Below are 26,414 nucleotides of genomic sequence, written 5' to 3'. Positions count from 1 at the left end.
CTAAATACTATATAAATACTAAGTGAACATTCTAAATGTTTCCTATAAATAATATTGAGAAACTCATTTGGAAAAGTACTTGTTAAAAATATTTGAATATGTTTTACTTAATCGCCAATAAATCACGCCCCTAATTATCATTAGTGCTTTCACTAATGATCTCAAATTTATCCATGATAATTCTACTTCTATATAAATCTTTGAAAGTTTATCAGTAACTTTATTAATAAAAACATAATATATTATACAACTATTTCTTGCCATTGTTATCTTAAACTAAAATTAAAGATTATTATTATCTTTAACATTCATCGATTCAATTTATTTCTAATAATAATTATTATTATTATTATAAATTATTATTATTATTATATGGGTGTAGGAAGACGTGCCCAAAATTAGCCAGCCAGCCAAGTAGTGAAGCTCATTAAGCTGGCTGATTAGTGACTGACTACTGCACTGCCTGTTGTATATATGCTGGCACTACCAGTACCAGTGGCTCCACCTACTTATTAATTTAATTTAATAATAAAATTAATTATTTTTTACCTAATTAATTAATTAATAATACCAGTTTCCTTGCTTTATGGCACTCATTTGATTAGCTGTCTGTCCCCTCTCCCAGATTTATGTCAAAACCCCGTTTTAATCCATTCAGTTTATAAAATTATTTCAATGCTTGTTATAATAATTAACATATATGATTAGTAATAGTAAGCAACAAATCTCATTTAATTTGCAAAATTAATGACGTTTTAATATTTATTTGGTCTGTAAGTTTTATTTATGAAATGGAAAACCGCGTTTGACGATGCGCCGTCTTCTGCCATTTTTGCAATTTTTTTATTTATTCGAAAACCTCTCTACTCAGTCGTTTCGTTTTCTTCTTCTTCTTCTTCACTGATGCGTTAGAATTAGTAAACGGCGGACGGATTCAACGTTTCTCATTCATATAAATCCCCAAATCGAGATCGTCTAGGGTTCGAATTTCTGCGGATCTCGTCTGCGCCGGTGGCCGGAGAAGTGATCGGCGGTCAGGATGGGGGATTTGGTGAAGCAGATCTTGGCGGTGCCGATTCAGTTAACGGATCAGGTTATCAAGGCGGCGGACGAAGCCGCCACGTTCAAGCCGGAATGTTTGGACCTCAAATTGAAGACGGATAAGCTCGCGGCGCTGCTCCGCCAGGCGGCGCGTGCGAGCAACGACCTCTACGAGCGGCCGGCCCGCCGGATAATCGACGACACGGAGCAGGTCCTCGAGAAAGCTCTGGCGCTTGCCCTAAAGTGCCGCGGCCATGGAATCATGAAGCGCGTCTTCACCATCATCCCCGCCGCCGCCTTCCGGAAAATGTTCTCGCAGCTCGAGAACTCCATCGGCGACGTCTCCTGGCTCCTCCGCGTCTCCGCCTCCGCCGAAGACCGCGACGACGGCTACCTCGGTCTTCCCCCAATCGCCGCCAACGAGCCGATCCTCTGCTTAATTTGGGAGCAGATCGCCATTCTCTACACCGGCTCCGTCGACGACCGCCCCGACGCCGCCGCCTCTCTCGTCTCCCTCGCCCGCGACAACGACCGGTACGGAAAACTGATAATCGAAGAAGGCGGCGTCGGTCCATTGCTGAAATTGCTGAAGGAAGGTAAATTAGAAGGTCAGGAACACGCCGCCACAGCCATCGGATTGCTCGGCAGAGATCCGGAAAGCGTCGACCACATGATCCACGCCGGCGTCTGCTCCGTCTTCGCCAAAATCCTCAAAGAAGCTCCGATGAAGGTCCAGGCCGTCGTCGCCTGGGCGGTGTCGGAGCTCGCCTGCCATCAACCGCACTGCCAGGACACCTTCGCGCAGCACAACATCATCCGTCTCCTCGTCAGCCATTTAGCCTTCGAAACAGTTCAGGAGCACAGCAAATACGCCGTCGTCAGCAAGGCCACCACAATGCACGCCGCCGTCGTCCTCGCCAGCACCACCAACACCGCCGAAAACTCGATTCCGGCCAACGATTTGGACGACGAGAGAACGCACGTGGTTCCGCATCCTCTGGAGAACAACCATCCAAACAAACTGCACAACGTCGTCACCAGCACGATGGCGATGAAGGGCACCCCTGCCGTTAAAAACCTCGCCAAGACAAACGCTGCCGGGAAGGCGAATCCGGCGAATCATCAGCAGAGTATTTCGTTGTCCTCGAACAATCGAGCGAGAGAGCAGGAGGATCCGGAGACTAAAGCGTATATAAAAGCAATGTCGGCTCGCGCCCTTTGGCACCTCGCGAAAGGGAATTCTCCGATTTGCCGGAGCATCACGGAGTCGAGGGCGCTGCTATGCTTCGCGGTGCTTCTCGAGAAAGGCGAAGCGGAAGTTCAATACAATTCAGCCATGGCATTGATGGAAATCACAGCAGTCGCAGAGGGAGACGCCGAGCTGCGACGATCGGCGTTCAAACCAAATTCCCCGGCGTGCAAAGCCGTGGTGGATCAGCTGTTCCGGATTGTGGAGAAGGCGGATTCGGGTTCGGACCTACTCATCCCATGTGTAAAGGCGATCGGTAATCTTGCGAGGACTTTCAAGGCTACGGAGACAAGGATGATAAGCCCTTTGGTGAAGCTGCTGGACGAAAGGGAACCCGAGATTACTAGGGAAGCCTGCGTATCCCTGACGAAGTTCGCGTACACAGAGAACTATCTCCACGTGGATCATTCGAAGGCGATTGTGGGAGTCGGAGGGGCGAAGCATCTTGTGCAGCTGGCGTACTTCGGAGAGCAGACAGTGCAGGTTCCGGCGCTGATTCTGCTGTGTTACATTGCGATGCATATTCCAGACAGCGAGGAATTGGCTCAGGCGCAGGTGCTGACGGTGCTGGAATGGGCGACGAAACAGGCGGCGTTGATGCAGATCGGGGAACTGGATAATCTGCTGCCGGATGCTAAGGCGAAATTGGAGCTGTACCAATCGAGAGGATCGAGAGGATTTCGTTGAGCTGAGGTGCAGGTGCATGAATGAGCGGGTTAGTATTTGATTTATTGAATCGAATTTGATTATATGAATCTATGGTATGGTTTATAGTTTGTTCATTTGTTGATTAATTTTGGTTTGTTCCAACTGTGTATATAAAAATTATGATGATTATTATATGATGAAGGAAGGATATGATATGATATTGATATGATGTGAAAAGATTAATCTGCAAGGAGGAATGTTGATGATGCAATGGATAAACCAGTTGTAATTTGTATGTTGGGTAGTATATTATGACAAGAACTCACCTGGGGTGTGGGGTGTGTTCACAGATTTTTTTTTTTTGACGGGAAATCCGCAGCGCCCATTGGATAAACTTCCGGTCGACCTAATACTTCCGGTCGACCTAATAGCTAGATCCAATAAAGAAGTCATATTAGGTTAAACGAATCATGTGTAGCAGATGGATTTAAAGCGTCGGGATTTATAATAATCTGTATATATCATCGTAACTCAGGCCGGAAATGTACATTTAGAAAGCTCTGTGAGTCGGGAAGATATCTGTAGAATTTTGAATTAGTTTTCCTCCTTGAGATGCTTGATTGTGCTGAAGAGATTCAGCTTTAACTCTAGCATTTTGCACTTACAATTTCCATATTTCATAGGTGTATCAATTCTATAATACTATTCAAAGGTTTTTTTAGATGGGTTTTTTTTTTTTCAAAAAAATTAAAATTATTTCCGTTCGTAACGATGTTTGTTATAAAAAACATTTTTATTTTTAGTAAAAAATATACTCTCTCTTTCTCACTTATCGTGTCCACTTTTTCATTTTTATTCATTTATACACTTTAATCTTATTTTAAAAATTTTAATTTTAATATTTTTTAATTTTAATTATATTAATTAGGTATCTTAATATTAATTTAAAATTATTTTTACTATTATATTTTTAATTATTTACTAATAAATTCTCGTGTGTACATTAAAGGGATAACATTGGAACGGAGGAAGTATTATTTTTGTAATTTTCTATTCTAAAAACAAAAAAAAAATAATAATATTTGATAAAAAATTGAATTGAGGTAGAATCTCTTCGCAAAACTTATACACTTCGGTTGTGCCTACTATTTTTCAAGATAAAAGGACGTATCGCCTTTAGATTATGTAGCAATTCAATATTTTAGAGGCTCAACGAATTAAAATGAGGAGAGTTGAACTATGTCAAATTGGTTGAATGATAGGAGAATTACCGGAAAGTTTAACCGGACAATTAGTTGAAAACCTTGCCAGAGAAGAAAATATTAGAGAGGGAGACAGAGAGCTTGGTGTTTGAAGAATCGGGGTGGAGAGGCCTGCCTATTATGTTGACTGTTAGTTTACAATATGTTACTAGCATGCTATTAATTTTTTTTATTCAATATTGTAACTACAGTTAAAAGATTCATACTTAAATTGATAGTTTATTATTATTATTTTGTTATTCTTTTAAAAAAATTAGACAAATTTTCGATTTATAATATTATGTATTATTTCACTCTTATTGGATGTCCCAAAGGGACACTTAAATTGGTGGTTAATTGGTCGCTAAATCTCCAATTCAAATTCTACAGTGTATATTGTTCGAATATTTGCGAAAAATAAAAATAGTATATTTATAAAAAAAAAAAAGAATTTCAGTGTGCATATATATATATATATAGACATATATACGTGGGTCATAAATGACAATATATATAAAATATGCTAACACCCTTCAAATTCAAGGTGATAAAGTATAAACCAATTTGAGTTTGCTCAACAATGTGAAGAACCGTGCTGGGAAGAGGGACTTAGTGAAGATATCCGCAGTCTGATCATCGGAAGAGACAGAAGATAGATGAACAGTGCCAACACGAACATGCTGACGAACAAAGTGACAATCAATCTCAATATGCTTGGTGCACTCGTGAAAGACATCATTTTGGGAGATCTGAATTGCGCTCGTGTTGTCACAGTGGAGGGAAGTGGAAGAAGGCTGAGGAACCCCGAGATCAGAAAGAAGCCGACGAAGCCAAAAGAGCTCTGAAGTCGAATCCGCAAGAACACGATACTCAAACTCTACAATGGAGCGAGAAACGAGAATTTGTTTCTTGTTGCGCCAAGAAACAAGGAAACTCCCAAGAAAAAAATAATAACCTGTGATCAGTCGGATCACCAGCCTAATCAGCATAAGAGAAACATGTAGGAACCAATGGGGAGTCAGCATAAAAATGAAGATCATGTAGGAGTGTTCCCTTGACATAACGAAGGATGCGCAACACAACATAGTGAACTGTCAGCATGAGCTATGTCAGAGCGAGTGACCGTCAAGTATATCAGGAATCCCATTAACTGCCGATAGAGGGAGGGATCCTCTAGTTGAGTGTCGTCGGAAGGAGCAAGTCAGCAGTTCCTCTCGAGAGGGGTGGATGCAATCTGACTATTGAACGAGATATGAGATCAGATGATATATGTCATCCGAAGCGTCAGAAATCTCAAGTCCGAGAAAATAGCGGAGCTGACCAAGACTTTTCATGTCAAAATGTCGATGAAGGTAGGTCTGTAGATAGGATATACCAGAAGTGTTGTCGCCGGTAATAACCATTTCATCCACATACGACAAGAGAATGATGATCCCGGCAGGAACCACGCACCCGTCTGTGTTGTTTTCTTGGGTATCAGATAGAACATAAAGGTTATTGATGTTGGATCCTTTGTCGAATCGTCTACGTATCTTTCGGGATGTTACTTTTTGGGAACATAAGTTCTTTTCCTCTGAATTTAAATTTTCCATTATCTTTGAGTCAGAGTCCACGTTCTTTGTTTTGGATACCCCTCCTCCTCCTGCAGGTCTCGAACCACCGTCCGTTCCTGCTAGTATGTTTGATGATCCTTCCCCACCAACTGACCCTCCTGCGCCTCCTGAGCCTGTGCCCGATCCTTTGGAAATTCTAGTTCCTGCTCCACTGATCGGCGACCCACCCGTGTAAGTCATCATCCCTTTCATCTACTTGATTATCATTGTTTTTTTGCCATTTTATCTCACCATGAACCCAAGACCTTTCGTGAGGCGAACTGTGATCTTCTAGAGGCAGCAACAATGGCAGAGGAAGAGCCGGAAGATAACTGACCAACCTTGGGATTCTTGGGACAATGTGAACGGATGTGGCCTTTCTAATGACAGTAGTGACACTCAACCTTAGGGCAATAGATATAAAGATGATCAGCATTCGGGAAATTGCGACATTTATCAGATTGAGGTGGCCGGGCATCCTTGCGATTATCTCTGCGATGAGGAGTAGAAGAGCGAACTGCTAAGGCCGAATCAAGGGTAGGAGCCTTGAGAATCTTGAGGCGGGTGACCTCAAACAAAATCTCCTTCATCGTTGTCTCCAAGGAAGGCAGGGGATGACGATGAAGCAAGGAAACACACACAAACTCATATTCTGGACCAAGCTTCATCAAGAGCTGAATCAACCGAAAGTGTTCAATCTGTATGTCTGTCTCATCAATGCGATCCCACATAGACTGTATAATATAGATGAACTCATTCATATCTTAGCGCGAGTCATGTGTCAGTGCATTCAATGACCCTATAAGCTGATAATAATGCATGTCTTCAGTATCCTGATATTGATGCTACAAATAATCCCAAGCTTTCTTGGCAGTGTCCATGTGGCGAAGTTGATTCTGAATGGACTTGGAAGAGGTATTCCGAATCCAAGTAAAAATAATGTGGTTCTTACTATCCCACTCATCCAAGGCATTCCGATAGTCCATGAGATCCTTATTGTTGAGGGGCGCCATAGAAATGACAACAGGAGCAACCGGTGCAGAAAAGTCGTCAGTAACATAACGCCATAATCTTTTACCAATCGAGAAACTCTTCATGGATTCAGTCCACAAATCATAATTACCAGAAAGAATAACAGTAATCCCGGAAGCGTCTACACGATCCATATTAAGAGCCATACTATGAAGCGAGAAAATCAATAATAGTATAGTGCATGCAAAAGAATCGTGCAGAAAATCAAACTGGGCAAGCCAACCCAGTAACAGTCGCAAAATAAATTCAAATCAGATGGCAAAACCGACCATACCAGGATATCAGGGATCGAAGCATGAGACGGCGGCCGGCGGCGGGGAGGCGGCGGTCGCCGGAGGGATACGATGTCGATTTGCGTCGGAGGCGCGTGCGGCTGCCAGACGTCGGCGTTTGTGGCGAAAGCAATAAGGATTAGTAGCTATGTCTATCCCAAAAAAAAAAAAAATATGCTCTGATACCATGTTTGAATATTTGCGGAAAATAGAAATTGTATATTTAGCTAAAAAAAGTGTTTCAATGTGCATATATATGTGTATGTGGGCCCCAAATAACAATATATAAAAAATATGCTAATATATATACTCTCTCCGTCCCATAACAAACTTTTCATTTTAGTATGTCCCATAACAAAATATCTATTTTTTTTAGTAATTGTATTATCTACCTAACATTACAAATACCTTTACAACTTATAATATATTATACAAATATTATTACCTTTATGTCATACCATACTAATAATATTCTTTTAATTATTTCTACTTTATTTCTACTATATTCTAATATAATATTAATATTTTAAAACTACGTAGAAAGAAACAAATGGATATCTAGTTATAGAACGTAGGAAATATATATTATATATTTTTAATAATGTGGAAATTTGTCGATGTTACTAGTTAAGTATAAATCCAACCTAATACCTTGTAAACTAAGATTTACAAGGTAAGTTACTTTGAAACACAGTTGGAACAAACCAAAATTAATCAACAAATGAACAAACTAAACCATACCATAGATTCATATAATCAAATTCAATTCAATTAATCAAATACTAACCCGATCATTCATGCATCTGCACCTCAGCTCAACGAAATCCTCTCGATCCTCTCGATTGGTACAGCTCCAATTTCGCCTTAGCATCCGGCAGCAGATTATCCAGTTCCACGATCTGCATCAACGCCGCCTGTTTCGTCGCCCATTCCAGCACCGTCAGCACCTGCGCCTGAGCCAATTCCTCGCTGTCCGGAATATGCATCGCAATGTAACACAGCAGAATCAGCGCCGGAACCTGCACTGTCTGCTCTCCGAAGTACGCCAGCTGCACAAGATGCTTCGCCCCTCCGACTCCCACAATCGCCTTCGAATGATCCACGTGGAGATAGTTCTCTGTGTACGCGAACTTCGTCAGGGATACGCAGGCTTCCCTAGTAATCTCGGGTTCCCTTTCGTCCAGCAGCTTCACCAAAGGGCTTATCATCCTTGTCTCCGTAGCCTTGAAAGTCCTCGCAAGATTACCGATCGCCTTTACGCATGGGATGAGTAGGTCCGAACCCGAATCCGCCTTCTCCACAATCCGGAACAGCTGATCCACCACGGCTTTGCACGCCGGGGAATTTGGTTTGAACGCCGATCGTCGCAGCTCGGCGTCTCCCTCTGCGACTGCTGTGATTTCCATCAATGCCATGGCTGAATTGTATTGAACTTCCGCTTCGCCTTTCTCGAGAAGCACCGCGAAGCATAGCAGCGCCCTCGACTCCGTGATGCTCCGGCAAATCGGAGAATTCCCTTTCGCGAGGTGCCAAAGGGCGCGAGCCGACATTGCTTTTATATACGCCTTAGTCTCCGGATCCTCCTGCTCTCTCGCTCGATTGTTCGAGGACAACGAAATACTCTGCTGATGATTCGCCGGATTCGCCTTCCCGGCAGCGTTTGTCTTGGCGAGGTTTTTAACGGCAGGGGTGCCCTTCATCGCCATCGTGCTGGTGACGACGTTGTGCAGTTTGTTTGGATGGTTGTTCTCCAGAGGATGCGGAACCACGTGCGTTCTCTCATCGTCCAAATCGTTGGCCGGAATCGAGTTTTCGGCGGTGTTGGTGGTGCTGGCGAGGACGACAGCGGTGTGCATTGTGGTGGCCTTGCTGACGACGGCGTATTTGCTGTGCTCCTGAACTGTTTCGAAGGCTAAATGGCTGACGAGGAGACGGATGATGTTGTGCTGCGCGAAGGTGTCCTGGCAGTGCGGTTGATGGCAGGCGAGCTCCGACACCGCCCAGGCGACGACGGCCTGGACCTTCATCGGAGCTTCTTTGAGGATTTTGGCGAAGACGGAGCAGACGCCGGCGTGGATCATGTGGTCGACGCTTTCCGGATCTCTGCCGAGCAATCCGATGGCTGTGGCGGCGTGTTCCTGACCTTCTAATTTACCTTCCTTCAGCAATTTCAGCAATGGACCGACGCCGCCTTCTTCGATTATCAGTTTTCCGTACCGGTCGTTGTCGCGGGCGAGGGAGACGAGAGAGGCGGCGGCGTCGGGGCGGTCGTCGACGGAGCCGGTGTAGAGAATGGCGATCTGCTCCCAAATTAAGCAGAGGATCGGCTCGTTGGCGGCGATTGGGGGAAGACCGAGGTAGCCGTCGTCGCGGTCTTCGGCGGAGGCGGAGACGCGGAGGAGCCAGGAGACGTCGCCGATGGAGTTCTCGAGCTGCGAGAACATTTTCCGGAAGGCGGCGGCGGGGATGATGGTGAGGACGCGCTTCATGATTCCATGGCCGCGGCACTTTAGGGCAAGCACCAGAGCTTTCTCGAGGACCTGCTCCGTGTCGTCGATTATCCGGCGGGCCGGCCGCTCGTAGAGGTCGTTGCTCGCACGCGCCGCCTGGCGGAGCAGCGCCGCGAGCTTATCCGTCTTCAATTTGAGGTCCAAACATTCCGGCTTGAACGTGGCGGCTTCGTCCGCCGCCTTGATAACCTGTTTTGTCGCCCATTCCAGCACCGTCAGCACCTGCGCCCGAGCCACCTCCTCACTGTCCGGAATATGCATCGCAATGTAACTCAGCAGAATCAGCGCCGGAACCTGCACCGTCTGCTCTCCGAAGTATGCCAGCTGCACAAGATGCTTCGCCCCTCCGACTCCCACAGTCGCCTTCGAATGATCCACGTGGAGATAGTTCTCCGTGTACGTGAACTTCGTCAGGGATACGCAGGCTTCCCTCGCAATCTCGGGTTCCCTTTTGTCCAGCAGCTTCACCAAAGGGCTTATCATCCTCGTCTCCGTAGCCTTGAAAGTCCTCGCAAGATTACCGATCGCCTTTACGCACGCAATGAGTATCTTCGAATCTGAATCTGAATCTGCCTTCTCCACAATCCGGAACAGCTGATCCACCACAGCTTTGCACGCCGAGGAATTTGGTTTGAACACTAATCGTCTCAGCTTAACATCTCCCTCTGCCACTGCAGTGATTTCCATCAATGCCATGGCCGAATTGTACTTAACTTCATCCGATCCTCTCTCCAAAAGCACCGCAAGGCATTGCAGCACACTTGACTCTGCCATGCTACGGCATATGGAAGAGTTCCGTATCACCATGTCCCAAATGGCACGACTAACCATTGCTGTTATGTAGTTAGTTGTTTCGACATCTCTCGCCATTTTAGTACCTCCATTGCTTGCTCCCAATGATAAAATTCCGGTTTCATGGCCAACATTGTTTCCCTTATTAGATATGGTATAAACACTCGGGCCTTCGCGTACAGCCTTGAGTGCTAAATTGCTGAGTATGTGAACCGACTCATGCCCTAACTCGGTTACAGCCCAAACCACAGTTCCCTGCAACTTCATTAGAGGACCTCGGAGGATTCTCACAAATGCCGGGAGTACCTTCTGTTTTACGTCATACGAATTTTCTTTACACATCAACGCAATAGCCATGACAGCATTCTCCTGTACTTCAGGTGTTCCTTCCTTCAGTAATTTCAACAATGGCTCAACCCCACAGCCTTCCTCCGCAATCAATGTTCTATAAGCATCACTTTCATTAGCCATGGAAAGTAGCGAGGCCAGAGCGTTACACTGATCTTCAAACGAACCAGTATGAAGAATGGCAATCAGCTCCCAAATAGTACAGAGAACAGGTTCATCCGCGGCAATGGGAGGGATACCTCGGTACTCATCGTCCCGGAGGAGCCAACAAATGTTGGCAATGGAGTGTTCAAGCTGGGATGAAATCTCCTGCAAGGAAGCAGAGGTTGTAGTAGCTGCAAAGACACGTCTCAGGCCTCGACCTCGACATTTCAGCACCTCGGAAAGAGCCTTGAGCAGGACGTTTTCAGTGGCGCTCATTACTCGGCGGGAAGGTTGGGCATATAGCTGGTGGTTCGCAAACAAGGCCTGTTGGAGCAGAAATACAATCCTTTCAACCTTGGATCTGATCTCCGAGCACTCCTGAGTGAATGAATCGGTGATCTGTGTAGCCCTCACGGCATTAATCGCCATTTCCAGAACCGTTAGGAATTGAGATATAACTGTAAATACCGATGAAACTAGGTTTTAAATTGGGGATACGAAATCCAAAATTGGATAATCACTCGATTACACACCAGAGAAAGAGCATAAAATTGAAATACGCAATTTAAATCGTGATTTAAATCTGGAAATTCATCCAATCATAAGAAGTCGAAAGGAAACCGCACATACCAGGCTTATCGTTCGCGGCGGATTTAAACTTGAAATTGAAAGGAGAATTGAAACGAGCTGCTGCAACGGAGCTGCTGAAACTGGTTTCTCTCGAAGAAAGAAGCGCCAGTTCGCGAAACTTCTCTCTGTGGAGCGTCGCGGCAACCAACCTCTCCCAGTTATCATAATTCCTTGACATGAGGAAATCAAATTACGAAGAGAAGCGAAAACTCAAGTCCTGTCCTGTATTAACTATGTTAAATGCTCCTGAACAGTAGCGTTGAAGTTGGAGAGTGAGAGGCAACAACAACGGCCATGGCAATAGCAGGGACATATATATAGGGCAACATTATTTGGTTTCTGTGTAACTGCATGTTCGAGGCTGCTGCAACGAACTTTCTGCGACCTATTGGATGATCGACGCCCGCCGCGTTGACGCTAAGAAGACGACTACTCCGCCCTCGATTAATATTTATCTATTTATTAACTTAATTATTATATCGATATTTATATAAATAAATATTTTAAGTTTTCATAGGAGGACAATAGAAAAATAATAAATATTTAATTTAATACTTTTCATTACATAGCAAGTATTCATTTTTTTTTTAATTTTAATTTATCTCAATAATAAAGTATTTATTTTTACAAGTATTTTTATAATTTTCAATATATTAAACAAATACTATTATTTTTATATTACACGATATTTTAATATAATACTAATACTCTTAAACTACTTAAAAAAAAATAAATGAATACATATTATAGGATGGAGGGAGGATATAAAAAGAATTGTTGAAAACAAACTGTTTTTTAAAAAACTATTTGATGCATTCTATACATTTTTTTCATTTTTGTTTGGTTAAAACAATGAATATTTTTTGTGTGTGAAAATTTATTAAGTTCAAATATATTTAATAAATATAAATTTGAATTATTATATTAAAATATAATTAAAAAAGTTATAAAAATATTTTCATTATTTTTTATAATATTAATAAAATATTTGTAAAAATAATTATACTGTATTTTTAATGTTAAGCCTTGTCCTTGAGTCAAGAAAATTGTCATTTGATTTTTGGTGTCATTGTACTTGAGATATCTAAATAATTTACTAGATAAATATTATTATATATATATGTATTATAAAAAACTAATAAATATATTTTTATTTTTTTGTTAATTTATATTAAGTATTGATATTATAATTAATATTCAAAAATATCAATCCGCATAAAGTGAATGGAAACCTTCTTGCGGGAGTACGCTTAAAAATAAATGTCTTCTTAGGTGTGGACATTGTTTTGGGACGGATTAATAAAATAAAATGACAAAAATCATTCATGCATTCATTCATCGTTTTCTTCTTCTCCGTAGCCTCAGTCGCACCATCGTATTCATGTCCACCATTTACGACAACTGGGAAAGGCTCGTCGCGGCCGCGCTCGACCGAGGGAAGCTCCGGGACCTCGCCCTCGCCTCGTCCATGAAAACCAGCTTCAGCAGCACCTCCATCTCACTCCCTTTCCATTCCCAATTTGATCCGCGCTCCACCAAGCTCCTGCAGGTTACTATATGCACTATATGATTTACGATTCTCATCAATTCATTCCATTCCATTCCCAACTTCGATTTGTCTGCCAATTGTAACCGACTTCGATTCAATTCAATCATCGAGAAATTTCGCAGTGACGACCTACTTTCTATCGGCTGCTCTGTTGCTTGGAGATCCGATCCAACGCCGAGCTGCTGCGCCAGGCGGTGCTTTCCGACCACCGGCTGTACGATTGTCCGAGACTCCACAGGCAACACTCGCTAGCTTCTCCGCGACAGCCTAATCCGCGGCGTTTCTCCCATTGCAGCCGAGGAACCAGTGCTCTGTGATATTTGGGTGCTGGCCCTGTTTGCTATACTCAACACAGGCTCTGCTGAAGATAGGTGTAGTGCTGTGGCATCACTCGTTTCTTTGGTTCACAAAAGCAATGCCTATAGGCTATATAGAGCTTTGATTATTGAGGAAGGATGTAGGATTCAGCCATTGTTGAGGTTACTCAAGGAAGGAACAGACGAAGGGCAGGAGAACGCAGTGGCGGTTATAACATTGCTTGGGAGAGAGCATCCACAAGTGATGGATGATACAGTATACTCAGCGTTTACGCGAGTCCTACTTGAAAGTTCTTCGATCAGATTGCAGGGGAGCTGTGGCATGGGCTGTGTCCGAGCTCGCTGAGCTTCTTCACGATTATGATGGGCACAAATTTGCCCTTGTGCTCAAGAATTAGGCATTCAAGACTTTACCAGGAAACAGAGGATCTTGCTGCCACTGACTACTTAAAATCGATGGCTACGAGAGCCCTTTGGCGCCTTGCTGTAACAGAAGTGGAGAGTTTCCGGATCATTGCACTGTCTTCTAAAGCATTAATGTCTTTTGTAGCATTCAAGCTCAAATTCCATTCCATGTACAAAGCAGTGGCTGATCAGCTCTTCAGGATCATCGATCATCATCGGGGAGATTCAGAAATCCTGATTACCTGTGTTCAAATTGTAGGAAATCTGGCAAGAACATTTGAGGCTACCGAGGTGAGGGTGATAGGCCCTCTAGTTAAGTTGCTTGATCGAAGGGAAGCTGAAGTTTCTTCGGCAGCTTATATCACCCTCATCAAGTTCACTCACTCTACTCTAGTAACTTTCTTGGTTGGATCTACTCTAAGGCGATTGTCGACGCTGAAGGAATGATACCCCTCGTCCAGTCTGATGTGGAGAGTGACAATTGTGCAGCCAATATCTGCTCTGATTGCTCTAAGACTTGCAGGAGTGAACCTTCTTTCAATACTGGAATCGGCATCGAATTTGGCTTCTTTAATGGAAGATGAAGATATCAGAAACCTGCTACCAAAGGCTTTAGAAGTAGCTAGCTTATGCATGTGCTAGAAACACATAATCTAATATGTGAAGTGCAGAAATGTAGATAAGCTTAAACCATCTTCATTTCCAATGTAGATAGATGTAATGTTACCCGGGAAAGGTGGTCCAAGAGGGTAAACCATGAACTTATGACCGTAAGGTCATAAATTTAAAATTATTTAATAATTACTTGATTTTGCATGTCATACATAATTCACCTGATGTAACTTACTTACAGGTCTAGTTTGCAAAATATTAAGTTCTGCCAATAGTTTATCCAAAATACACAATATACAGATGTAACAACATTTAAGAAAATGTTATTATAAAATATAGATAAAAAAAAAAAAAGAGAGAGAGAGAATAATAATATATTTATGATGGGACAATCAAATAAAATAAAATCCTTCCATTCCTTCTGGATAAAGAGAATATTAAAACTATATATATTCATATTTTAATTGTTAGATTTGATGAGTTATTTTTTTATTTATTTTTAATTTAGTTTAGTAGATGAGAATATTTTTTATTATATGTTCAATTAATATTTTAATATCAGCAACATCCATATGCTCTGATGCTTTATACCTTATCTGGTTTATAATATTCATATTATAGTTATTAGATTTCGTAAGTGCGTCATCCCCTGATTTGTTTGGAATTTAGTTATTATTAGTTTAGTTAATTTTGAGATAAACAACATCTATGTCCTCTGATGTTCAGTGCCTGATTTGATCTGTTATATTTATGTTTTAGTTGTTAGATTTCATAAGTGAGTCATCTCATGATTTTTTTGAAAATTTTAGTTATTATCACTTTGTTAATATTTTGAGGTTAGCATAACTTGTGTGCTCTGATGCTCAGTACGATTTGATATGTAATATTCATGTTTTAGTTGTTAGATTAAATAAATAAGTCATCCCTTGATGTTTTTTGGAATTTAGTTATTATCAGTTCAGTTAATATTTTGAGATCAGTAGAACCTACTTGCTCTGATGTTCATGTTTAGTACCTGATTTAATTTGTAATATTCATGTTTTAGTTGTTAGATTAAATAAATGTCATCCCCTGGAGTTTTTTGGAATTTAGTTATTATTAGTTCAGTTAATCTTTTGAGATGAGTAGAACATGTGTGCTCTGATGTTCAAATGTTTAGTACCTAATTTGATTTGTAATATTTATGTTTTAATTGTTAGATTCAAGAAGTGAGTCATCACTTTTTTTTTATTTTAATTTAGTTATTATCAGTTAGTTAATATTTTGAGATCAGCAGCACGTGTGCTCTGATGCTCAGTATCTGATTTGATCTGTAATATTCATGTTTTAGTTGTTATATTCAATAAATGAGCCATCTCCTGAATTTTTGGAGTTAAGCTGAATTGGTGAGAATATTTAATTAATATTTTGAGATCAACAGACCAGTGTGCTCTGATTGTCAGTACCTGATTTGCATGTTTAAGTCGTTAGATTTAATAAGTGGGTCATCTCCTGAATTTTTTGAATTTAGTTGAGTTAGTGAGAATATTCAATTAATATTTTGAGAACAACACCACTAGTGCGCTCTGATCCTCAGTACTCGTTCAGTATTTGATTTGATATGTAATATTCATATTTTAGTTGTTAAATTCAATAAGCTAGTTGTCTTTTGATTTTTTGAAATTTAGCTAAGTCTGAGAATATTTTTTATTATTTATGCAATTAATATTTTGAGATCAGCAAAATCCGTATTTTAATGTTTGACCTAATTTATGATCCATTATTATACTTTTTTTTATTTTTTATTGAGTACTAATTTTTTCAATAAAATGATATTTTTATGTTTTAATTGGAGTCTACTGTTGTATTTGTTTTCATAGAAAAAAATTTCTGTACAACAAAGTTCAATTGTATTGTCTGTATAATTGAAAAAGGTTATGATGTTGATAAATTATTTACTGAAAAACACTTTGAAAACTCATAAGGTGAAACTTGCAAACCAAGATAAGCAAGAGCAACTGAGCAAGCACACTATATATAATCTTAAACTCTAAATGAATTGTACAATTGAGTGAATAAGGAAAAGATAGAGGTAACACTAAACAATCTAATCATCCAAGAAGAGGGAGGGATAAGTCACACTAACAAAACTAAAATCACCATTCATCATATTCAAAACCAAGATTTGAAGACCTAGTTTGGAAAGTATTAGGTTTGCCGGAAGTTTACCTAGTGCGTACTTTCGGTTAACGGCTGCGGATTCTCATATTATACAAAATAAATAAATAAATAAAAATTCAAGATTTGAGGACCGGCCGAGGAGTCGATACAATGGTAGCGCTGATGAGGATCAGTGAGGTTGCGGAGGAGGACAACATTCGAGAGAGGACAAGTGCAGCATTCAAGTTCAAATTCCTTTCCATGTACAAAGCAGTAGCTGATCAGCTCTTCAGGATCATCAATCCTCATCGGGGAGATTAAGAAATCCTGCTAACATGTCTTCAAATTGTAGGCAATCGGGCAAGAAAATTCGAGGCTACCAAAGCGAGGATGATAGGCCCCCTAGTTAAGTTGCTTGATCGAAGGGAAGCGCCCTCATCAAGTAAACTCACTCTGGCACTTTTCTTGGTTGGATCCACTCAAAGGCAGCTATTGACGCTGAAGGCTGCTACTAAAGGCCTTCGAAGTAGCTAGCTTATGTATGTGCTAGAAACACATGATCTAATATGTGTGTGAGATGCCATATTCATTTCCAGTGTAAGTGTTACACTGTAAGAGGTGGCCTAACTTTATAGGAGTGAACTCTTGACTATGATATCATAATAGGGCAAGCATTGAATACATCAAACATGTATTTACTCAAGTTTTTGACCCAACGCTATCATGTCATCCCTTACGAGACCTGAATATGTAACAAGTATCATATCCCAGACCTGAATAAATCCTAACAATACTTCGACCCAGCCACACACAAGATAGAGACCTAACATGACTCAAAACTACATATTATATCGGATTAAATATAAATCCAGATACAACCCAAACCCAAACCCGAAAACTTTACTTGATTAACCACTCGTGCCCTGCTCGATATCCAAATAGTTGAACCAGACTTTAACTAAACAAGCTGGATCCGGGTCAGATATTGGATATACCCATTCTCATTGTCATCCCTAATCATGTCCAAATGAACACTACAAGCCAATATACTATATAGAATACAAGCTAGCAAACATCCATAGAACCTATAACCTTCGTGGTGAGAGGGGTGGCCTGTGAACAATGATATGTCAAACAAAACTACCCCACCATTTGTACTAATACTCATTCATGCAAAAAAAAAAAAAAAAAAGCAAAAAAAGATCCACACACATACAACTGAAAGGCTTAAATTGAGAGGTTTGAAGTTATGAAACATTCTAGTCAAGAACTTCTAACCTTAAAAGATGCCCACTCAAATACACCATTTTTGATCAAATTCATTTAAACATCCTCAAATAGGCCATGTTTGTAAAAGAAATTTTGAAAGAAGTTAGGTCAAAATCAAGCTGTGGAAAGTGCCTAGCAATGTGCATTTATCTGCCTATCGACATTGTGGCCGACCAGTAACAACAAACAAACCATGCCTTAAGAAAAACATAACCTGAAGATATAGTATGGCATTACCTAAAAATGTAATTATTAGAACATCTACACTTGAGAGTCACAAATGATCAAAACTTCAATTTTGATCCAAGGTAGACGCATCAAAGATGCTGAAAATCACTGTAAACAGTGAACGGGTTTCCCCAAATAAACAATTCAGACCACAGTACTTACAAACCAAAACCAATACACCTACAAGCAACTCATTTCAAACTCAGAATCACATAGGGTCAATAGAGATTTAAAAAATCCACTAGACTTCCTATCTCAAATTCCCCAATTAATCATCCTTAACAGGCATACCAGTAAAACTGAAACAGTGCCTACTTGGTTTGACACAAAAACAACAAACAATAAACTCAAAATGATTCACATATGACAGCATAATTCAAGATCACAAATAAAAGGCCACTCTTCATATCTGTATACATCACAACATACACTCCCAGCATAAAGAACCTCCATTAAAGAAGAACAATAATTCTTCCCAGAGGTGCAGAATGCAGAGCAAAGTCAGAATTATGCAAAGAGGGCACAAAACCACCACATTGTGCGCTTAAAAACAACCAATTCGATCGAATTTCAAATCACAAAACCAATAGATAGCAGCATGCCCAAAACAATTTCAACTTCAGCCAAAAACCATTATAAAAATACTATCAGTTTATCACCATCATACCATAGGTATAAAAGCTCATCCGACACGATCATCAAATCACAATCAAAGCATATTAGCTCGTCCAAAAGAAAGCATCAACAGAACCCAAAAATAAAACAGATAAACTACCAAATTCAGGCCTTCAATCACGCACGAGGCGCCTCCTTGCATTCCCTGGCGAAATGCCCAGGCTCCCCGCAGTTAAAGCATTTACCTCCACCGCCAGCACCTCCGCCAAACCTGCCAAAGCCACCACCGCCACGGCTGTAACCGTCGCCTCCACCGCCGCCACGCATACAGTCCCTCGCCATATGGCCAGGCTCCCCACAGGTGAAGCAAGCGCCACCGCCGCCACCGCCACCGCCGCCGCGGGATCCGGTAGGGCACTCCCTGGCCAGATGCCCAAATCCGCCACAGTTGTAGCATCCACCTCCATTGCTACCGCCTCCGCCGCCGCCTCCGCCGGCGTTGTTGCAATCCCTAGCCATGTGCCCGAACTCCCCGCAATTGTAGCACTCCCCGCCGCCTCCGCCGCCGCCTCCCCGATAACCGTAACCATTCCCATCGTTCCTCCGATCGCCAAATCCGTAACCACCGCCGCGGTTATTGCTGTTTCCCCCCCTCCGAGAACTCGAATCCACAGGACCGCCGCCGGGAGCGGTGACGTCAACAGCCTTCGTCTTGTCCCCATCTAGAATGATGGTGAACTCGACGGCCTGACCCTCCCGCAGCGTGCGATAGCTGTCGGATTTGATTGCCGTTTGGTGGACGAACAAATCCTCACCGCCCTCTTCGGGGCGGATGAATCCATAGCCTTTCTGATCATTGAACTTGATGACGACGCCGGTGGATCGATTCGCCTTCTCCTCCGCCATTGATGAAAATGAATCTAGAGATTTCCGAGTGACTGCGGATCACTGCAGGACTGTATCTGCCTATATATAAACACTCTGGAAGCCCTAAAAAAAATCTTTGGGAAGGTTGTTAGGTCTGCTTTTTTTTTTTTTTTTGTTATTTTATTTTATTTTTTTTTAAATTGTAATCTGAGCTGGAATGTTATTATAGTCATTTTATTATTATAATAGTATTATATTCAATTGATAATAAAATTTATCCAATACAATTAAATATTTTGCCCACGTACAAAATATTGAAAAATGATACTATAAATTTGGGACGACACTGTTATTTGTTTTACATTTTCCATTAATTTATTTTTCTATAATTATATTGAGAATATATATGTATATATTTTGTGTGTTTCTATCCTGATTTTTTTAATCTAATATAATTTTTTATGAAAAAATTGACGTGAAAAAGAAGATTAATAGTAATATATAACCTAAAATTAAAGAATTCATTATAGATATTTTTTTTATTCTATTTTTTTTATAATTTCTTATTATATAATAAAATTGTTTTGAATAAAAAATATATTTATTCTCTATGGAAAATATCGTTTAATAATTATTTCAGTTATATAAAATAAAATCACAAACATCCGTCCCTCTTTTTTAGCTTTATTTGTATTGACTATGAATTAATTTACCACATCTTATATCTTAAAATATATATACTCATCGGATATTTTATACTATTTTTTATAATTAAAATATAATTTTATTTTTAATTTCATTCAATAGATTATATAAAATAATTATATTTTTATAAAGGTTATTTTTCTCTCAAGATAAAAATGTTCATTTTCTTTTTCATCGATTTAAATATAATAATATTTCATATGTAAATATAATTGCGTTTTGTGAAAAGCCAAAAAAATAACATTTGGCTTATGATAATTTTTTAAAAATTTTATTGAATTGTATTATTATAAATATGTTGAATTTTAAGAATATTTTTATAAGAGAGATAAAAAAAATTGATATATTTATATAGAAATATCAAATAAAATAAAATTATTGTATTACATTTCTTCTCGAAGGTGAGAATATTAAATTATACATACATATATTCATATTTTAGTTATTAGATTTAACAAGTGAGTTATCTTTTTATTTTTTGGAATTTAGCTAGGTCAGTGAAAATATTTCATTATCTGTTTGGTTAATATTTTGATATAGCAGCATCCTTGTGTTCTGATGCTCGCTATCTGATTTGATATGTAATATTCATATTTTAGTTGTTAGATTCGATAAGTTAGTAATTTCTTAAGTTTTTGAAATTTAGTTGAGTATGTCATAATATTTTTCTATTATCTATTTAATTAATATTTTGAGAGTCTGTGTACTCTGATGCTCAGCACCTGATCTGATTTGTAATATTTAAATTTTAGTTATTAGATTAAATAAGTAAGTAATCTCTTAATTTTTTGGGAATTTAGTTGAGTCTGTCAAAATATTTTTTATTAACGGTTCAATTGATATTTTGAGATCAACAGCACTCATGCTCTGATGTTCAACACCTGATCAGATCTGTAATATTTATGTTTTAGTTGTTAGATCCAGCAAGTGAATAATCTCTGAGTTTTTGGAATTTAGCTGAATCTATCAGAATATTTTCTATTATACGTTCAATTAATATTTTGAGATCAGCAACATCGTGTGCTCTGATGTTCAACACCTGATCTAATTTGTTATATTCATATTTTAGTTATTAGATTCAATAAGTAAATTATCTCTTAATTTTCTGGGAATTTAGTTGAGTCAGTCAAAATAATTTTCATTAATTGTTCAATTAATATTTTGAGATCAACAGCATCCATGCTCTTATGCTCAGCTCAACACCTGATCAGATTTGTACTGTTTGTATTTTAGTTGTTAGATTCAGTAAGTGAGTGAGTAATCTCAAAGTTTTTGGAATTTAGTTGTATCTGTCAGAATATTTTCTATTATTTGTTCAATTAATATTATGAGATCAGCAACATCCGTGTGCTCTGATCTGATTTGTAATATTCATATTTTAGTTATTAGATTCAATAAGTAAGTCTGCCAAAATATTTCTTAATTAACTATTCAATTAATATTTTGAGATTAACACCCATGCTCTGATGTTCAGCACTTCATAAGATTTGTAATATTTATGTTTTAGTTGTTAAATTCAGTAAGTGAGTAATCTTTGAGTTTTTTAAATTTAGTTGAATCTGTCGAAATATTTTTTATTATCTGTTCAATTAATATTTTGAGATCGGCAGGACCAATGTGCTCCAATGCTCAACACCTAATCTGATTTGTAATATTCATGTATAATTTATTAGATTCAGTAAGTAAGTCATCTTTTAATTCTTTGGAAATTTAGTTGAGTTTATCAAAATAATTTTCATTAACGGTTCAATTAATATTTTGAGATCAACGGCACCCATCAGATCTGTAATGTTTATGTTTTAGTTGTTAGATTTACTAAGTGAGTAATCTCTAAGTTTTTGGAATTTAGCTGAATCAGTAATAATATTTTTTATTATGTATTCAATTAATATTTTGAGATCAGCAACATCCATGTGCTCTAAGTTTAGTTATCAGTGATCTAATTTGTAATATTCATATTTTAGTTATTAGATTCAATAAGTAAGTCATCTTTTAATTTTTTTGGAATTTAGTTGAATCTGTTAAAATATTCTTCAATAACTGTTCAATTAATATTTTGAGATCAGCAACACCCATGCTCTAATGCTCAACACCTGATCAGATCTGTAGTATTTGTGTTTTAGTTGTTAGATTCGGTAAGTGAGTAATCTCTGAGTTTTTGGAATTTAGCTGAATATGTCAGAATATTTTCTATTATCTATTCAATTAATATTATGAGATCAGCAACATCCTTATGCTCTGATGTTCAACACCTAATGTGATTTGTAATATTCATATTTTAGTTATTAGATTCAATAAGTAAGTCATCTCTTAACGTTTTTTAAATTTGGTTGGGTCTCTCAAAATATTTTTAATCATCTATTCAATTAATATTTTGAGATTAGCACCCATGCTCTGATGTTCAGCACCTTATCAGATTTATAATATTTATGTTTTAGTTGTTAGATGTAGTAAGTGAGTAATCTCTGAGTTTTTTAATTTAGCTGGGTTTGTTAGAATATATTTTATTATATGTTCAATTAATATTTTGAGATCAGCAGCACCGCGTCTGCTCCGATGCTCAACACCTAATGTGATTTGTAATATTCATATTTTAGTTATCAGATTCAATAAGTAAATCCTTTTTCAATTTTTTTTTGGAATTTAGTTTAGTCTGTCAAACTATTTCCATTATATGTTCAATTAATATTATGAGATCAGCAACACTCATGCTCTGATGTTCAACACCGGATCAGATCTATAATATTTATATTTTAGTTGTTAGATTCAATAAGTGAGTCATCTCTGAGTTTTTAGAATTTAGTTGAGTCCATCAAAATATTTTATATTATCTGTTCAATTAATATTTTGAAATCAGCAGTAATAAATTAATTAATATTTTGAGATCAGCAGCACAGGTGTGCTCTAATGCTTAGCACTTGATCTAATTTGTAATATTCACATTTTAGCTTATTAGAAATAAGTAAGTCATCTCTTGATTTTTGGGATTTAATTGAGTCTTACATAATATTTTTCATTATTTGTTCAATTAATATTTTGAGATCAATAACATCTATGCTCGGATACTCAACACCTGATCAGATTTGTAATATTTATGCTTTAGTTGTTTGATTAAATAAGTGAGTTATCTCCTGAATTTTTTTAATTTAGTTGAATTTGTCAGGATATTTTTTATTATATGTTCAATTAATATATTTTGAGATCAGCAGTAATAATTCAATTAATATTTTGAAATCACCACCTCTAATGTGATACGATGCTCGCACCAGATTTGATATGTAATACTTATGTTTTAGTTATTAGATTCAATAAGTAAGTCATCATCTCTTGACATTTTTTAAATTTAGTTCAGTCTGTCATAATATTTTTCATTATGGGTTCAACTAATTTTTTTGAGATAGCAACACTTGTGTTTTATGCTCAGCACCTGATCAAATTTGTAATATTCATGTTTTAGTCGTTAGATTCAATAAGTGAGTATCTCCTGATTTTTGGAATTTAGCCGAGTCTGTAGAATATTTTTCATTATATGTTTGGTCAATATTATAATCTATTGTTATATTTTTTTTTACTGAGTAATAAAATTTTTCAATAAATGATATTTTTAGGTTTTAATTTAATCGATATGAGATTTTTTTTTTTATCGGAATATTTTTTGTTATATGTTCAGTTAACATTATTTTAGATCATCAGCACACAGTGTGCCCCGATGTTCAGGGCCTGATATGATTAAGATTCATGTTGTAGTTATTAAATTCAATAAGTGAGTCATCTTTCGATTCTCTCGAATTTAGTTGAGTTAATGAGAATATTTTTCATTATTTGTTTAATTATTATTTTGAGATAATCAACACCGGTTTGTGTTATGTGATGCTCAACACCTGATTTGATATGCAATATTTTTTTATTCTATGATCCGCTGTTATTTTTTTTTTTTTTTCTGAGTAATAATTTTTTTCAATAATGATATTTCAAGTTTTAGTTGACTCAAGTGAGAATATTTTTGATTATATAATCGATTAATATTTGAAATCAATTGGGTACTCTGATGCTCAACACATGATTTGATATGTGCAATATTCATATTTTAGCTGGTAAATTCAATTGGTGAGCATTTTTTGTCTTTTTAAATTTAATTGAGTCAATGAGAATATTTTTTATTATATTTTAATTATTATTTTGAGACAAGCATCATCCCTGTGTTGTTGTATTTTTTATTGAGCAATAATTTTTTTAATAAATGATACTTTGCAGGTTTTAGTTGGAGTTTATTGTTATATTTGTTTTTATTGAAGAATAATATATATATTTTCAATAGTTTTTGAGAGTTTATTTTATGTTATTTTATCTCTTCTTCTTAATTTATGCCTAGTTCAACAATTTTGGCATCAAAACCGAAATTGGTTTTGTTCTAGGAGTAAGATTATTAGTATTATACATTACACACTTCCATTTTTATTTTATTTTATTTTTATTTTTATTTTTTATTTTATTATTATTATTTTTTTTTATCTATTGCCATTTGCACTATCAACCTAATGGCAATAGACAATTATGTTCACTTGGTCATTCCTCATTTAGATAATCACTATGAACATTAAAGTATGCTACGAGGTTATGTAATATAATGTATGTGCTTAATTCAACTAATTAATACATTTTGTGTAAATGGATGATTATAGTTTTTAAACTTTATATTGTAATAGGCTCCATTTTGAGTTTTCACATAAGGTTTTTCTTTTTGGATTTTATATTTTTCAGAAAAAAAAAAAAAAAAAAAATTCTTTTCCAAATATTATTCAAATAAAAAATTCAAAATTTCAAATTCAATCTGAGATGAAAAAAAAAAAAAAAAAAAAAACAACACACATTATTCTATTGATGTCTAAGATAACTAGAGATTTGTGTTAAAAAAAAAATTATAAAAAATTATATAAAATACTTCCTTCATCCAATACAATAGTCTTGTTTACCATAAATAATTATATCGTCATAAAACTATCTATACTTTTTCATTTTTATTTACACAATTGTCAATATTTTTTACACTAAGGCAAAAAAATCTTTTATTCGTACTTTCTATCGACTACCAATATAATATCAATAATTCTTAAATCTTGTGTCCAACCCAATTAAGACTATAGTTGAGGGAGTATTATTTTAATATTCAAACTCAGTCTAGATTAAAACATGTACATAATAGAAAAATAGTCTTGCGGTGACACGATTGACATGTCATCGCCACGTTATTAACACATCGGAGAATCATTTCGGTGAAAATGTTTTATTTGCAAGATTATTTTTTATTTAAAGTTCCATCGCATACTAAAAGAACTGTTTACTAAGACATTACGTAAAAAAAAATAAAAATTGGGAAACTTGTCAGACGTAGCATGCCAGCGTAGCGAGTTCGGCACCGGAGAACTTATTTAGAAAATTTTTTTAATTACGGGGCTATTTCCAAACAAAATTATTTCAAATCCTAAAATGGAGAAAATGGTAAATACGGAACTAATAAAATAGTTTACCCCTACTTTTTCCCTTCTTTCTTCCGCTTCTCTCCTCCTTCGTCAGCTGCTTCTTCTCCGTGCATTTTTATTTAAATTCTGGATTTGATTCAATCTTGGGCGCAATTTTTTTGATAAATTTGAGATATTTGGGAATCAAGAAACATCTTCGAGTCTCTCAAACTAGAAGTTCGATTCAAATAGACCTTCAATACAACTTCTAGGTTTGAAATTGCTATTGTAAAGAATAAATTGAAAAAAAAAAAATAGAGTTTGGAATGAATAGGCTCTCTTAGTATTTCTCTGCATCTAAAACATACTATTGTACAATTTGATTCTTTCAACAATCAAAAGTCCATCGCATGGCCTAGCCACGTAGGCTAAAGAGGCCATTTTTTTCCTTTTTTTGCCATTGCAATTGCTCTCGGTATTTTTTGGGATAGATAGTGATTAAATTTTGTTTTTAATAAAACTATTTTTATTTTTTATTTTTTATCGGAAGTAAAATTGATAATTTTTTGTTGAATTAGGACTATTTTTTATTTTTTTTTTTCCTTCAAGGCTTCCTAGCAGTTTCACCGAAGAGTTATCATTCTTGCCTTCGAAGCCTTAAGACCATTCACAATGGGCGCATCTCCGAAGCCTTAGTCCATCACTATTTTTTTAAAATAAAAAATAAAAAATAATAGATACTTTGTTTTC

The 26,414-nt window shown here is 37.5% G+C and overlaps 3 protein-coding genes across 4 annotated transcripts; 1 reads left to right on the top strand and 2 right to left on the bottom strand.

Moving 5' to 3' along the window:
• Nucleotides 1-807: 807 nt before the first annotated feature.
• On the top strand, nucleotides 808-4,846 carry LOC127248818 (uncharacterized). The gene is made up of 2 exons (XM_051271360.1): nucleotides 808-3,005; nucleotides 4,724-4,846. The coding sequence occupies exon 1, from the start codon at nucleotides 1,040-1,042 to the stop codon at nucleotides 2,975-2,977; it is 1,938 nt and encodes a 645-aa protein (XP_051127317.1). The 5' UTR covers nucleotides 808-1,039; the 3' UTR covers nucleotides 2,978-3,005; nucleotides 4,724-4,846.
• Nucleotides 4,847-5,640: 794 nt separating this feature from the next.
• On the bottom strand, nucleotides 5,641-11,909 carry LOC127248817 (uncharacterized). 2 transcript variants are annotated; one of them, XM_051271359.1, is made up of 3 exons: nucleotides 11,500-11,909; nucleotides 7,863-11,327; nucleotides 5,641-7,227 (listed from the first exon to the last, which is right to left on the bottom strand). In XM_051271359.1, the coding sequence occupies exons 1-2, from the start codon at nucleotides 11,675-11,677 to the stop codon at nucleotides 7,891-7,893; spliced, it is 3,615 nt and encodes a 1,204-aa protein (XP_051127316.1). In that variant the 5' UTR covers nucleotides 11,678-11,909; the 3' UTR covers nucleotides 5,641-7,227; nucleotides 7,863-7,890. The 2 variants fall into 2 exon arrangements, with proteins under 2 accessions (XP_051127316.1, XP_051127315.1); XM_051271358.1 differs by having other exon boundaries at nucleotides 5,641-7,176.
• Nucleotides 11,910-18,617: 6,708 nt separating this feature from the next.
• On the bottom strand, nucleotides 18,618-19,603 carry LOC127248906 (cold shock domain-containing protein 3-like). Its single transcript, XM_051271464.1, has one exon. The coding sequence runs from the start codon at nucleotides 19,537-19,539 to the stop codon at nucleotides 18,811-18,813; it is 729 nt and encodes a 242-aa protein (XP_051127421.1). The 5' UTR covers nucleotides 19,540-19,603; the 3' UTR covers nucleotides 18,618-18,810.
• Between the last annotated feature and the right edge of the window lie 6,811 nt (nucleotides 19,604-26,414).

The sequence above is a fragment of the Andrographis paniculata genome, unplaced genomic scaffold (assembly GCF_009805555.1).
Source record: "Andrographis paniculata isolate CXL003 unplaced genomic scaffold, ASM980555v1 Contig34END, whole genome shotgun sequence".
In the NCBI taxonomy this organism is placed as follows: domain Eukaryota; kingdom Viridiplantae; phylum Streptophyta; class Magnoliopsida; order Lamiales; family Acanthaceae; genus Andrographis; species Andrographis paniculata.
This window is presented reverse-complemented; position numbering and strand designations above follow the sequence as displayed.